General features: G+C 33.5%; 1 protein-coding gene across 1 annotated transcript in view; it reads left to right on the plus strand.

The window, feature by feature from the left end:
* Positions 1 to 10,367: 10,367 nt before the first annotated feature.
* The window catches only part of LOC108578513 (protein takeout), a 6,197-nt gene continuing 1,403 nt past the window's right edge, over positions 10,368 to 15,161 (plus strand). The window contains exons 1-2 of the mRNA XM_017941865.1: positions 10,368 to 10,533; positions 14,057 to 14,344. Coding sequence (XP_017797354.1) covers positions 10,368 to 10,533; positions 14,057 to 14,344 — 454 coding nt within the window. The remainder of the gene's footprint in view (positions 10,534 to 14,056; positions 14,345 to 15,161) is intronic.

The following is a 15,161-nucleotide window of genomic DNA, read 5'->3' on the forward strand; positions in this document are numbered from 1 at the left end:
TAAAATCAAACAATAGAAAGGTAAAATAGTGGACAATTTCTGTCCTTAATTAACAGGTTGCACAGGTGTATGGAGGTTTGAGCGCCTACTGCTAATAAACAATGATACCAAAGGATTCTCATAAGAAATTCACTGCTCTTTTAAATTTTGGTACATTCTATTTTAAAAAATTCAAGGTCACCTTGATATCTTGTAAACAAATAGATTATTTAAAAAACTCGTTTCTGCATCATATGTCTCCTTCGATACAGTGCAATTTCTATATAAATCACTTTTTCGTATCAGTTGTGTATTTTAGAAGTTACCAAGGGTGGACAAGTTACGTGACTCACCCTGTATACTTCGTTTAAAGATGACGAGGAGAATTGAAGAAATTCTGAAGAATTGACAATTGTATTGCAGCTTTTTGTGTGCGTCCGTGGTTTTTAAGTAGCTAAAGAAACACTCGTTTTAAGTCTTTTGTAATAGAATTTTAGGGAAATGTGAACGATAATTTAGATTCTTTGGAATATCAAATTTCATGTTTGCGTAGGAATTTATTTAGAATAATGCAGTGTTTGGAATACTATCAATCGAAATATATACTATCAGTCAACTATGTTGTCATTGCAAGGATTCACCAAGTAAAATCTTGCGATGAACAATAATAACGTAATTTAAAGCAATTTATCAGTTCATTTAATAGTAGAGCAGAGGGCACGAATATGAGATAGGGTAGAAATACGAGACGTCAAGTTTTTGATCTGTACTGACATTTTTGACAATGATTGCAAATGAAATATTATCAAGAAAATAACACTCCACCATAACAGCCATTGTTGTGTCTCTGCTTAATGGACGTTTTTCGTTTCGAAACGAAAGTTTTTGCATGCTCATATTGAAGTGGAATTTACTTTGGTTTATTTTGTGATTTTCAAAGGAACAAAGGAGGCAAATTATTCCATAACAATCGTAGTTTGAGAATATTAATGAAGATTTTAAGTATACTGTATTTTCGATTGTGGTACAATGACAGAAAGTAAAATGGCGAGTTTGTAGCAATATGAGACTGTCTGATATTACTACCACATTTTAAAATTTATTACTAAATAATAAAATGAATTTCAATCACTTCCTTAGATGTCAAGTACAAAGTTAAATAAGGAAAAAAGGTCTAGGAAAGAATTATTTTGAAGAAAATATGGCAGATGTTACATCAAAGCTGTTAAACTGAAAAAATTTGACCAGAAAGAGAAATTTACATGTGATTATTGCAAAACTAAATAAATTGTGATCGTGTTGTTATATTTTACACTTGAAACATATGCTATGAAAACTTTTTTATTAATGCTTTAACGCAGTTTCATAACTTATTTTTCTCAAAAGTGACACTGTCTCGTATTACTATCAGAATTTCTACTTGTCCGATTTTGATCTAATTTAGAAAAAGTGAAGGGGTCAAAAGTTTCTGTAATGAAATACCCCAAAGTTTAATTTTTTTATTTATAGCAATTCTGAGACTCCCTAGGTCAAAAGATAAAATGGGTATCCTATATTCGTACACTCTCCTCTACGTTTTCTGTCGATTACACTTGCCAGCGCAAAAAGACAGTATTTAGATCAATTAAATTAATTCTACTGTAATTTTTAAACGATTTAGGAGAGAAAAAAGGAAAATACTCAAAATTATTATTACTCATACGAAATACTTAGGATATAATACATTTTACACTCCAAAGATGTGTTTAAAATACATTTTAAACATTTAAGATCAAACTTTTGTCACTAGTGACACTAACAGATCAAACATTCTTACTCTTTCAAGTTCCACGTAGGTAGAAGTCCAATTAAATACAATTTATTATATAAAAGCTATCATTTTTTAATCATTCAATTCATTACCAAGCGATCCAGTAACAGAAATATCATCGGTGTTGCACGGTAGTTCTTGGAAGCAGAATTTCCATTAGACAAAAAAGTAGATTACAATGACAGGAATGTAATATTGACGTTTTCTTGTAGTTAAATATGTTAATGTGATTTTTTAATATTGTTTTAGAATGTGTTAATTCAGCTCATAAGGGATAGAGAGAATTTTCTTCGTTACGTTCTCCTTCGATACACCTCATCCCTTAGCTGCCTGAATGAGCACTGCAGCTCATTCACTAAATTTTAAATTAATCTGTAAGTGTATAAAAATTATATGTAACTAAACTCAGTCGAATGGTACAGATACCTTTTTTAATTTTTGGGGTATTTAGAGTAGAGATATTTAGCTGTGAAATATTTGAGAGTCCCAAGTGAAAGAAAATTTGCTCAGGTAAAGAGAAGTTTCGAGATATTTGAGATACAAGTAACCCTCGTATAACGCTGTACTTCAAAGCAGTTTCGATATAACGTGGTTTACAAATTGTAGCAATCCTTTATCTTTCCATAAAAATCAAGTTTCATTGTTAAATTGAATCTGATCTGAGTTTCGCATAACGCGGCATTTCTATGGGACCTAACATCCGCGTTGTACAAGGGTTAACTATTATATATTTGAGACTCCCAAGTGAGAGAAAATTTGCTCAGGTAAAGAGAAGTTTCGAGATATCTGAGACTCCCAAATGAAAAAAAAAACTTGCCGGGAGAAAGAAAAATTGTTCAGGCTTCGAAGGGTTAATAGGAGCCTCGACTTACCTCGATAGTAACTCCGACTCGATGTGTCCGCCAGTAAGAACGTACAATTGCCTCTCTCTGATGACAAATTACGCTCAAGGATTATTCAGGAGCTTCTCGGAAATCGTTGATCTTTCCTACTTCTTCCGTTCGTATCGGGGAACATCACGAAGCGGACAAGAGACTTTCTTCCTCTGTCAAGATAGCTGTTCGCCTTGAGAAACTGACGGTCTCTGACCTCGCATTCTCATGGTGCATCGACTCTCATCGTGTACTGTCGATAATTTGCGTCGAAAGGAAGACCTTAAATAACGGGGAGTCAGCTTGGAAAATTCATTACAGTCGAACGAAACGGCATTGTTCCATTGTAGCAGGGAATAAGTAGAGCATCGTGCAACGCCGTTCTTAAACGCCGTCGAGGGACAAAGATTGAACGTTTCTGCACTTTGATGATATTCACCACTCTATTCGACAAGTTCCAGGAGCAATCAAAGCAAATACAAATCATGCATTTATTCAACATGAATGCAATAACATCAATATGATTTAAATACTGGAATCGCAATTAGAAGTAAACTTCTCCTAAGTCCTGAGGATTAGAGGTGAAATCATTTTCCAATCTTCAGACTCAGAACAATATAGTTGTTTCAATTAGATGCTACTATTAATCAACAATAATAAAGTTATGATACCACGATATACAACTATCTTCTGAGCTTCTTTGCTTCTCTTATTTCCAAGAGTTTCTCCAAAGATTGTAATGGTAACAGGCTCACTGTTCAACAAGTATGAGAGCAAAATTGACCTAACTTAATCGTCCAAGAAAATGGCAAATTATCTCACCTTTTTCAAGATAGATTCCTTACATATAAATAACATTACTAACATAATTATTTTCATAACAATTTAAACATAGGCTTCTTTCAAGAAGACAAGTTCAAGTGGACAAGTTCAAACTGCCTTGAGAAATACAGGTCTATTAGTCCTCAAAATAATTCCCATTGCTTGCAATACGCTTATGCCTGGAGTGGCTTTTAGCTCATTTAGCGAATTTTGTTTTATCACCTCAATTGATTCAAAATAGCGTCCCCGTAGTGAAAGTTTCAGTTTGGGAAACAGGAAAAAGTCGCACGGTGCTTGGTCAGGTGAATACGGTGCTTCCGGGATGATGTTAGCCAAATTTATGGCCAAAAAGTTGCGAACAAGCATCGAAGTGGAAGCTGGTGCGTTGTTATGGTGCAAATTGAGGATCGAATCATGCAAATGCTTCATGATGCCTAAGTATACTCTGTTCAAAATTAGAGTAACCTCGCTTCGCGCATGGAACGTGCCTAAGGCAGGGCTACAACGTCCAAACCCCCACTTAACCACCTACGTTGTTCTCCGCCTTACCCTCTGCTACGCTCTCTGTCTATGCGCAGAACGGACGAGAATCGGTCCGACAGCGAGGTTACTCTTATTTTGAACGACGTATAGTGTTGTTTATTGACTGTTTAAGGAGGACAGTATAGGTTTCTATGGGGTTATATTTACGTGAATTGGATATCAGAAATTTGCAAACAGTTTTAGACATGATTGGTATTTTCTGTCTATTTTGAGCAAGAATTTCTGTTAAAATTGTGCAATTTGATAAATTATCTTTAAGTTCACAATTGAGGAACCTAAGAGTGCGTTAAATGCTTCAGAATTGTGAAATTTGATTAGTTATTTTTAAGTTGAGAATTGAGGATCTTGGAAGTGTGTTAATAACTATGATATTGCCCATGTTAACAGAATTGTTCCTTATTGTAGATGGTATTTGGATGATATTGTGATAACCACAACAAAAATTGACGACATCATTTTATTTTATTGAAAAATTTATGACTTTATTTAAATGTTAATTAACTTGAAACATAATTACTTCGAAAAGAATAAGATATATTATTCAAAAATACAATATTGCCAAAATATTGGAACACTAGAAAATAAAAAATACTAATTCAGTACCTTTTTAAACAGTCACATATCCCATTTTCTGTAGATAAGGAAGACCTCAGGAAATGTAAATTAGGAGATCATCTGCAACATTAATTTTGTACATGGAAACAAGAGAATATTGATATTAATACAATTCAATTAATAACCATTATCGTCATGGTATTAAATATTCTATACTCGTGCATTTTACGTACGACACCATGTCGAACGAAAGCATTACGGCTCAATTCCCGTCATAACGCCCGGATCATGATCGATTCCGACCGTGATCACGAGTTACGGTGCTTATTAACGGTGCTTAACATTCTTTGCTAAGCAGACTGACTCTTCTGACGTCCACCATTCACATCCGCTTACTTTCGTTGTACCTCGTTCAAATTTTTATCGCTCATTAATCAAGTGTCATGATTTGGCCACCCTCATTAGGCAAACGATTCTAATTACAGCATCATTTTGTGATTTTTTCTATCGTACTTTGCACATTATATATAATTATGCAAATATACAGCAGTGCTACTTTTTCTTACATTTTATTTGCTGTGGAAGATCTTGGAAAATAAAGAATTGCAATGAATTAAAAAATTAATGAAAATGCAATTCTTTCTAATGACTTACAGTGTTAACAACAGATTCAAATGTAATTAAATTTGAACTATAACTGCATTTTAACGAATCTGTAGTATAAACTCGTAAATAATTTTGATTTTTATTTGGGTATTTTTTTTTTTTATCATTATGCAGAATTTCGGGAGAAATGGTCAAATAGCGTCACTTCAGTTTTTTACCCAGTCTTCATCAAATCTTGGCCACTTTTTTCCAACCAGTATGAAATATTAAATACATTAATTTTATTTGGATTCAATGAACAATATCAGAAATGTTTTTGACATTCATTTTATTTAAGTTGGGGCAATTGTCCCAGATCTAAAGTATCATCCAGATGAAGTATTTTCGTAAAAATTCCCTACAGTCTTAGAAGAAGAAAACAATCTTATATGACAGACTCATAAACAGAATTAAAAAATGACCAAAAAAATTTCATTAAATCTATCACTTCTGCAAAAATGCTAAACAATCCACGTCAATGAACCTTAACAAAATTTTAACGCTAAATTTTCTTAACGCTAACAAAATTAACAATATCGTGAAAAAGACATTTATTGTTAATTCTGAGTATAGTACAAACTTAAAAAAGCAATGGACTTTAAACAATTAAATCATGAAGTAATTGCTTGCCCACTTCTCAGCGGTAAATTACCATCTAATTAGAAAATCCGGTAACTTTCTCGAGAAATGGCGGTAGCTTCCTGAATGAACTTCGCCCAGAGACATTTCGTTTGACTCTTTCAACAGTCGAATACGGCATTTCGAAGATATGACGAGAAAACCTGAAGAAATCCGGTAACGATCGCCAATAATACCATTTTGCGCGAACCAGTTTGCCTCTATCGTTTTCCAGACATGGAGGAAAATCGCGATCGCGGCGACGACTGTGAGAAAGTCAGCCGTGAAAATAATTAACATGTATCGTGTTTCGTATCGAACGTCTTGACGTAATACGTTCAGAAATAAGGAAAAAAGAGAATAGGAATTTATGGTCATCGTTTCGTTACGGGCCTAAACCCGCTTGCGCTTTCTAACGAAGCCACAGAAATCGCTGTAATCACTGACCTCTATACCGTATGGTGATTGTAGACAAAATTATGTACATGTTAGTTTTCAGCGGAGTCGAAATGGATAGAAAGTTGATTAGATTCAATGGAAATTTTACGAGATGATAATAAGTGTGCTAAGAGATGCCTTTTGACTTTAATGTGGATATATTATCATTTTTCTTGTACTTTATATTGGGCTGTTCGGAAAATTTGCGTCGATTTTAAGTAAATAAGTAAATTCTGTATTTAAAGTAATAATTTCTATATTCTACAAGATATGTACCGTTTTGTTCCACAACTTTTCACCGTCGTTCCGGCAATTCGAAAGTTCCATTTTGCCAAAAACTTCGGTTTTATTTTCACGAAAATCTTGTAATTTCCATATTTAAACTTTGCGAATCATTTGCGAACAATTTTTTCCGATAGACTACCTTCTCCTTAAATATTGCATACTTCATTTGCTGTTTCAGTGGTATCTACTTTTTCCTTTAACCAGTTAACTGCGTTCGACGTGTATACACGTCAATCCAAAACTTTATTTCGGTGGGGTTGACGTGTATACTCGTGGTATAAAATAAAAAAACACCATTTACTATAAAAACTCCAAATTTCAATAAGAAGTAATAAAAATGTCATTTGGCGGTATGTTTCCTTTACATTAAATCAACCGGATCTCTTAAGATTATTTTTCTTCTTTAATTTTTCTTGTTTATGAATTTTATTATTTTGTGACGATTTTTAAGTTTTCAATAATAATATCCTTTTCAACAATGAATTGTTAATTTTTTATCGAATAAAAGTGTAATCCTTCCCCGTTTTGCTTTACTTCTTTCGTCAAGTTTATAATAGGAGCATTTGCCCTGCGTTCGACGTGTGTACCCGTGAGGGATTTTTAAAACTAAATTCCGCAATTAACTGGTTAAAAGAAAAATATTAAGCGTGGTTAATGGGTCAATCGGAAACACTTTTCTGGTATAACATGGTGCAAAATGAGCTTTAAGATGATTACAGTAAATTTTTTAGCAACACATTATTTTCGGAGTTTTCAAGATCACCTTCAGTTTCTTATAGACAAACCTATAATTTGCTTACACCTGTCTTTTAGCGGATATTGAGACAAATTCGGCAAGTATCGTAACAAATATGTAAAAGAATTATAGGTTCATCTATAAAAAACTGAATGTAACCTTGAAAACTCCGAAAAAAACGAATTGATGAGAAATTTATTATAATCATCTTAAAGCTCTCTTTGAACAATGCTATACCACAAAAATATTTTCGATCGGCCCACTAAGAATAGAATAATTTAAATTGACCACGTTTCGTGGTTCACCCTGTATAACTTCGATAAGAAATTAAATAGTAAATAATTGTTACGAATAGACTTTCAAAAGACAGGACGCGAAAAAGTAATTTTTCAGAATGTATACGTACTTTATATGTTTTCATCGAATTTTATTTGTCTTAACATTCCGGACAACCTAATACTTTATTATTATTATAAGCGTAAATACTTATAATACATTATGTACAATATTTATATGAAACTTAGAGTTGAAGCTGAAGTTAACAGATAGGTCAATGACTTCATCGCCTCAGAGCGCAAAGCATTTTTCACCGCAAACATTTTGAATGAAATTATTGTACCGTTCCTTTTATTATATTAATAAATACATCTTCGAAGAAAACCGCGGGAACTTATTTATACACCTAATACAAATTCTAGTGTCTGATTGTGAGTTAAAGGTGATGGAAGTTTGGCAACAGCGCGGAATTTCCTCCAGGTTGTGACTTTTCGATCTCTTGACCTTTGCGACTAATTTCTGATTCGCCCTTCGGAAACTTCCACTTCTTAATACATACATACATCTTCAGGCTATTGAATTTTTAAAAAGTCTAAGCTATAAATTTCAACTTCCCTATCTAAGACATATTCTAATCCTCTAAATGCGTTCTAGCAATAAGTTAAGAATTCTAAACTCAAAAATAGTCTTTTACCGCATCGTAAACTGTTGTATTAACAATAAGGTTCGGTTTATTTTATTCGATCAGGTTGGTGCACGTGAATTTTTAAAAAAGTAAAACTTATAAGATGCATTGTGTTTCTTCAAAAAATAAAGCTATCAAATAGAAAATTATTTCCACACGATATTATATACTTTTCTCCACGATTAACTAATTTCATTACTCCAAATTTATAAAAATCTTTAACGCTGCTATTGCAGTGTCTTCATTTAAAAATAATTTATTTGTTAAACAAATTGTTCGGGTGTTTGAAGAAATGTTGGAGAAAGATCTAGTGAGGATGTTCTTTACCGTGGATTATTTTCAATAATTTTTCTTGAATCGTTACCATCGACGACCCTATCTGACCTTCTTCTTGGCTCATTTCCAATGAAAAGTCACCAACCTTGGATTTTACCCACCAACGTTCAAGTGTCTTAACACTTACGTAACCCTCTTCAAATGGTAAATTGATATTTTTAGCAGTTTCCGCAAGTTTAAATTTATGCAAAAAAATTAGGCACCTATGTCGATTATACTTCACGTCAGATAATAATGTCCAAACAATTGTATTACGAATCTTTTTACAATTCAATACACGTGTCCTCCAGCAAATTCCTTCTTCCTGACTATTATGTATAAATATTTATGATCCGACAAAATTTAATATATGATAACAACCCGCCAATCTTAGCTGTTGAAAGAACGACGTTTCGTTTTCACCGATATAATACATTATTATTAGGTTTGGAATTAATTTGTATGCTTGAATAATTATTATCACTCCACACAGAAAGTAATTCGTTAATCTATTTTTACAAATTGAACACAAGAATTTAAAGTTCATGCACTGGAAACATTTAAGTGAATCGCTAGATCCTTTCTATGCAAGCATTGAAGTCACCAGCAGTGCTATTACCGACACTGTTTTACCGACGGTTCTCAGCCTCTCCATGAAGTTTACAATTAAATTTTTGCTATATAAAAGTAATACTAAGTGAAATAAATACCGTCAGTAATAATAACAAATAATGAATAATAAATAATAAATAATCTTTGTTAATTATCTTCTCCTACTTTTTTCAAGTCAAACTCATCATAACAAATTAATCAGATACTACTATCTTCATTAAACTCATTCAAAGTCATAGAATTCTTTAGTATACTAAATAACAATTTTTCAATAACACAGACAACCATCATTCAACTGAAACACCTTTCACTATACTTACTGTACACATATCAAATTCAGCACCTAATCGTTCAATTTGACCAACTTTCAGCATACCAAATACCAAATTCTGCGACTTTATCAGCAGCTCAAACTCCAAATTTCTCCACAACTGAGCTATAAATGATAAAAGTGCACCTCAATCAAATTTAATTTGATTTACACTTTAAGCTCAATTTCTTGTATTCTATCAAAAGAAAGTATTATGAAAAAGGTAACCAGTCGGTTACACGTATGGACATTTTTCAAATGTTTTTGCTGGAAAATCGAATTTTAAGAATACCGATTTTTATCGAAGTTATCAAGTGACTATATCTATATTTTCACTGTTTCAACAGCTTGTTACGACGATTATTTCGTAATATTTTCAAATTTTTCGGAAAGATGCGCTAAAGATTAAAAACCAATATTTTTCACTTTTTTAATATCACGAATAAAATAATTAATTAAATGTGCATATAGGCGCTAATTATCGCCACTAGCAAATAGTGCTATCCCATCACTCCACTACTTACACGATCATTCGTCACTTTATCTTCCGGAAGATCGAAATTATTCAAAACCATAAACAAGCAAAAACAAATAAGTTTTTTATCTTTCGGCAATTATATAATAGGATGCTTTTTGGAAAGCAATCGAAGAAAGCCCCCTTAGTTGGGGGACGCGAGGAATCCGTCTGTGGATTCTGTTCTGGTTGTTCGCGTGGAAGCCTCGAAGGCATAGCGGGGGCAATGTCAAGGCCTCGCTATAAGGCCTGGCGCATCCCTGACTGTCGGTCATTCCAAGCGGAGAAATTCGATCGACGCGGACGACGATAGAAAGGAGCCAGAGAGAACCGTTCACACGAACAGCCAAACATGAAAAGTATCTTGTTGGTGTGCGCGTGTGCGTTGCTGACTGGCGTTCAGGCGATAGGCAGGTACAGGGGATTAGAGTTTTTGGAACCTTGCACGAGGAGGGACCGTAATATCGAGGGCTGCCTCGCGAGATCGGCCAACGTCCTCACCGAGCGCTTCCGTCATGGTAAGAAATTGTGTTAGTCGAGTTATCTAGCAAGAAATTGATGGAATTTCTTGCGCTGCGAATCTCTATGCTCCTTTTCACGAGTAATTCAGGTTAACGGAATTTTTCGTGTCAGTTTTTGCCGCTACTATTTAGAAGTTCTGTCGTTTTTTGAAGTAACAGAAGTTGATATTTCTTCTTGTGGCAGTTTTTGTTATCGATGTTAAACGAGCTAGTGGATTGGTAATTATTTGCTTTATATTTCTGGTAGTGCTTTTAACCGTACTTGAAAAATGTTCACGATGTTTTAAACTTTAGCTTCCTTTCGTAAAATTTCTTGTGTAGACCGACAAATCGGTTTTTGTGTCAAAAAGTAAGTACATTGTACTTAATGATCAAAAAATAAAGGAATTAGATATCGTGCTTATTTCTTTTTAATAAATACATTACACCTTCTTAAAATTTGAGATTAGTTGATAAAGCTTGATAGAATTTTTTACTCTGGTTACCATTTAACATTTTTTCGTTGAAAATTGATCGATTTTCTTCGATAAAAGTTGTTGGTGTTTGAATTGTGCAACAAAGGCTGGTAGAATTTTTTCTGATAGAAAATTGTATCTTTTGTCAACTAATTGCTTCTTAGAAGTCGACAGATACACTGTCATCGCTGTTGCTGTTTCTGTAATCTTTTATTCATCATCATTTAAATGATACAAACCACGTAATTCGAATTCTTCTTTATGTGAAAGCATGCTGTTCATTTGTTTCTTACAATTAATTAGATTAGTTTTGTAGTCGACATATCTTCAAGAAAATAGGTTTCAGAGTGGTAATACTCTCAATTTAATGCTTACAAAGGGCACAGAATTAATTACCTCAAAACTACTGTACAAGGTGTTCAATTTATAAAATGAAAAATTTCTTCTCACCATTTCCTCTTAATTATTCATATTACTGTTTATTCGTACGTACATAATTCACATATGTAATGTTTCGTTTGAAAAACCTACTACAACTACAATTTTTAACTTACGTTAGCTCAAAAACAAATACTGTTCACTGGTTTGAAATTACTTGATACAATTCAGCCTAAAATCTGTCGGGCTCGATTTTATTGGACACCCGGTACGTCGCGGTGACCAAGTTGCAAGTGCACTTGCCCGAGGACGGCACAGTCCCATTTTCTAAAAGTAGAATTCGCGTGTCGACGAGGGAAAAATACGGAAGTCGAAAGTCGGGAATTACAGATCGCGGGAGCACGTGGTGTCGTTGAAACGAGTAAAAAACTTCGCGGCAAAGAAGCAGGTTATAACGGTGTATTCGAATGGTCACCCAGTGTCCTACATTCCACTCACACTATACACGACAGCCTGATGGAATAGGTTTCGTTCACTCAGCCAGATTGAATAAAACATCGCACGAATTCCTGCTATTACAGAATCCATCTTCTTCTCCTTCTACTTTTGACGAATTTTTTTCCCGCCCATTACTTTCGATTATTCTCGGTGAACAGTATGATAATTGGCAAATATATAATGTCTGGGTATTCTGACTGGGAATGCGTTACATTCCTTTCACTGTTTCGTTGGAATACGAAATTTTGGTACGAAGTTAGGAATTTTTATAAATATGAATTTTTACGCGAAATTTTGTTCAAAGGCAGCGTAACGGTGGTGGTTGCTTCTCGTTAAATCAATTTTATCATTGTAAATGATTCTGAAGTGATAAAAGGGAAAATATTCAAATTACTGTTAACCATATGAATGTCTAAGATATAATAAATTTCACATTCTTGAAAGTCAGTGTAACGACGGAGGATGCTCCCTTTGGAAGCAATTTCATTCAATGCTTGTGAAAACAAAAGGAAAGTACTCGAACTTATTCTTAATTGTACAGGGTGTTTATAAAACTTCAGGAGCGCGCAGTATCTACTCATCAAAGCAAGGAAAAAAGTCTTAATAAACGTGGGTCTAAAAACCATTAATTTCGGAGTTACGAGACGCTTCTGTCACTAATTGTAAGATGTTACTTTTACAGCACATTTTCGTTTGAAAATATCACGCGTTGAAAAATCCCCGACATTTCTTCTATCACTTGGCAGGAATTGTCAATACGGTGTTTCAATTCATCCAACGAAGTCACTGTTTTACTGTACACTCTTTTAAATCTAACGATTTTTAGACCCATGTTTATCAAGACTCTTTTACTCGTTTTTATGAGCACTACACGCTCCTGAAGTTCGGCAGCAACTTTTGTACACACCCCGCATAAATATGTAGGCTGTAATAATTTTTGCACCTTACCAATGTGCTTAAAATACATTTCAGACATTTCATTATTTGCACGAAAAATTGCACCTTTTTTTGTCGAACGTATGAGAGTTATTTTTTCTTTCCTTGTATGATAATTAGGTAAATTGGTGTACGTTTATGTATTTAAATAGTGTGATATGGAGGACAGTGCTAATACCTCAGAATATGAGTTTTCAAGCCAAACTGTAAATGAGAAATTGACGAATCTGTTTAAATCGAATTCGTTGAATTTATTAAATGTTGAGATTAATTTGTCAACGTAAAAAGATTTGTGACGTTAAGAAATAAAAGAATGAGAACCATTGCCATCAAATTTTAAGTTATTTCTCAGATAAGTAGTAATTCATGCATAATTTTCCAGCAAGCAGTAATTTATGTTTAAAATAACATTATCCCTACACAAAAATTGGAACAACTTTGTTGAGTTAGAATAGGGAATGTAGTGAGCGGAAGAAAGGATGAGAGGATAGAAGACTGGCTGAGAAAGTTGAAAAATAAAAGGAAGGAGAAAATGGGAAGAAGCGCAATAGGGCGATAAGAAACAGATAGGAAACAGTAGATTGATAAGTAGGATAATAATAAAAGAAATAAGTTAGGAAAAACGAATGAAAGAAATGAGTGAATGAGATGAACGAATGGATGAAGTTGGCAATGTACAGTTAGGATGAATGTAAACCAAGTCTAAATTTCTTGGCTGTAAATCCGAAATAAAGAATATACATAACCTACTACTATACAGGGTGGGCAATGTGAAACAGGTCGCCTAATTATCTTCTCTAGCTGTGGTGGTACGAGAAAATTTTTATATGTAATTTGAATGGTTTCGAAGTTTCACGTTTAATTAAAAATTGTAAAGTCCAAGGTCATTTTAAGGTTATATTACTATGCACGTTTAAATGCACGATAAAACAGAAAAAATGGCATTTATAAAAATATTTTGCTTCCATCTTGTTCACTCCTTAAAACCATTGAATTTATGTGTCTTCTCGTACCACCATAGCTAGAGAAGATAATTAGGTGGCCTGCTTTACAGTTTTGTTCAAACTCAATTTGTTTAAGAATGAAAATCTTTATAAAAGAAACTTATTCTGAACCACTCTATATATTCCTATTCCAATTGCAAATTACTTCGAAATATAAAAATTACCGTCTACAAGAATTTAGTGTTAAATCAGAAGCATTTTAAAATTTCCATAAAAATACAATTATTAATATTGGCATGTTTATATCAGGTTTGCCACAGTTGGGTTATCCAGAAGTGGAGCCAATCATTCTTGACGAACTCCATATTGCGCTTGGCGGAGGATCCGATGGATACAGAGCTCAATTCAAGAACGTCACTGCCAGAGGTGTTTCCACATTACGAGTAACTGGTTTGAGGGCTAGATTATCAGAAGACGAGGTGCAATTGCAGTTGGCCCTTAGCATTCCAAAAATCAGAGCAGCAGCTAAGTACAGGTCCAGTGGCACTCTGATTTTGGTGAAAGCCAGTGGTGCTGGCGATTATTGGGGAGAATATGGTAAGAAAACTATTATTATTATAGCAAACTTTAATCATTTGTAATATTTTGTATTAGAAATATTCTGTAAGTTGCACCAAATCTTTTACCAAAATTCCACTGATACATAAAAGTTCATAGAGGGAGTAAAAAGTGTTCAGCTTGAAAATTTTTCAAATGTAAATGTAAAAAAAATAGAATTTTTCATACCACCACCATCACACTAAATTTATTTATGTATTTTTACGGGGAATAAAATCAGAAATAGTTACAAAGTTCATCTAGGTATGGAAATTGCCAGATAATGGCAGAAAGAATATGTGGAAAATGGAAAGACCTGCTAAAAAGAAAAAAAGAAGGACAAATAATTAAATATAAGAATTATAAATAAATAAAATATCCAACAAATTTGGTTATAAAAGAATTACAATTAGGTAACACCATACACAGACTAAAACTTAAGAATCAATGTTCGTAACAATTTTTGTAGCAATGATGTCACTTTCATAGCTAAATAACGATTAGCCAAGTTGATAACATTTTTCAAACACCCTAAAAACTTTTTTATAATATTAAGGTGTTAATACTTTTTTATAATACAACAATACTGAAATTTGTTATTACCATTATTACTTTACAATTTCACGACTACAATATGAAAGCTGTAGAATACTGAATTGAGACGTACGAAAGGAAGCTCTAAGTGAAATGTACTTGTTGTTAGATTAGCTCAGGATGAAATGTCAATTACTTAGAATTGTGTGACACTGTGCGGGTACCAGGGCATAATTATATTTTGAGAGATAGAGCGAACAGTGTAATAGAACATCACCGGTTC

The sequence above is a fragment of the Habropoda laboriosa genome, unplaced genomic scaffold (assembly GCF_001263275.1).
Source record: "Habropoda laboriosa isolate 0110345459 unplaced genomic scaffold, ASM126327v1 scaffold38, whole genome shotgun sequence".
NCBI lineage: Eukaryota > Metazoa > Arthropoda > Insecta > Hymenoptera > Apidae > Habropoda > Habropoda laboriosa.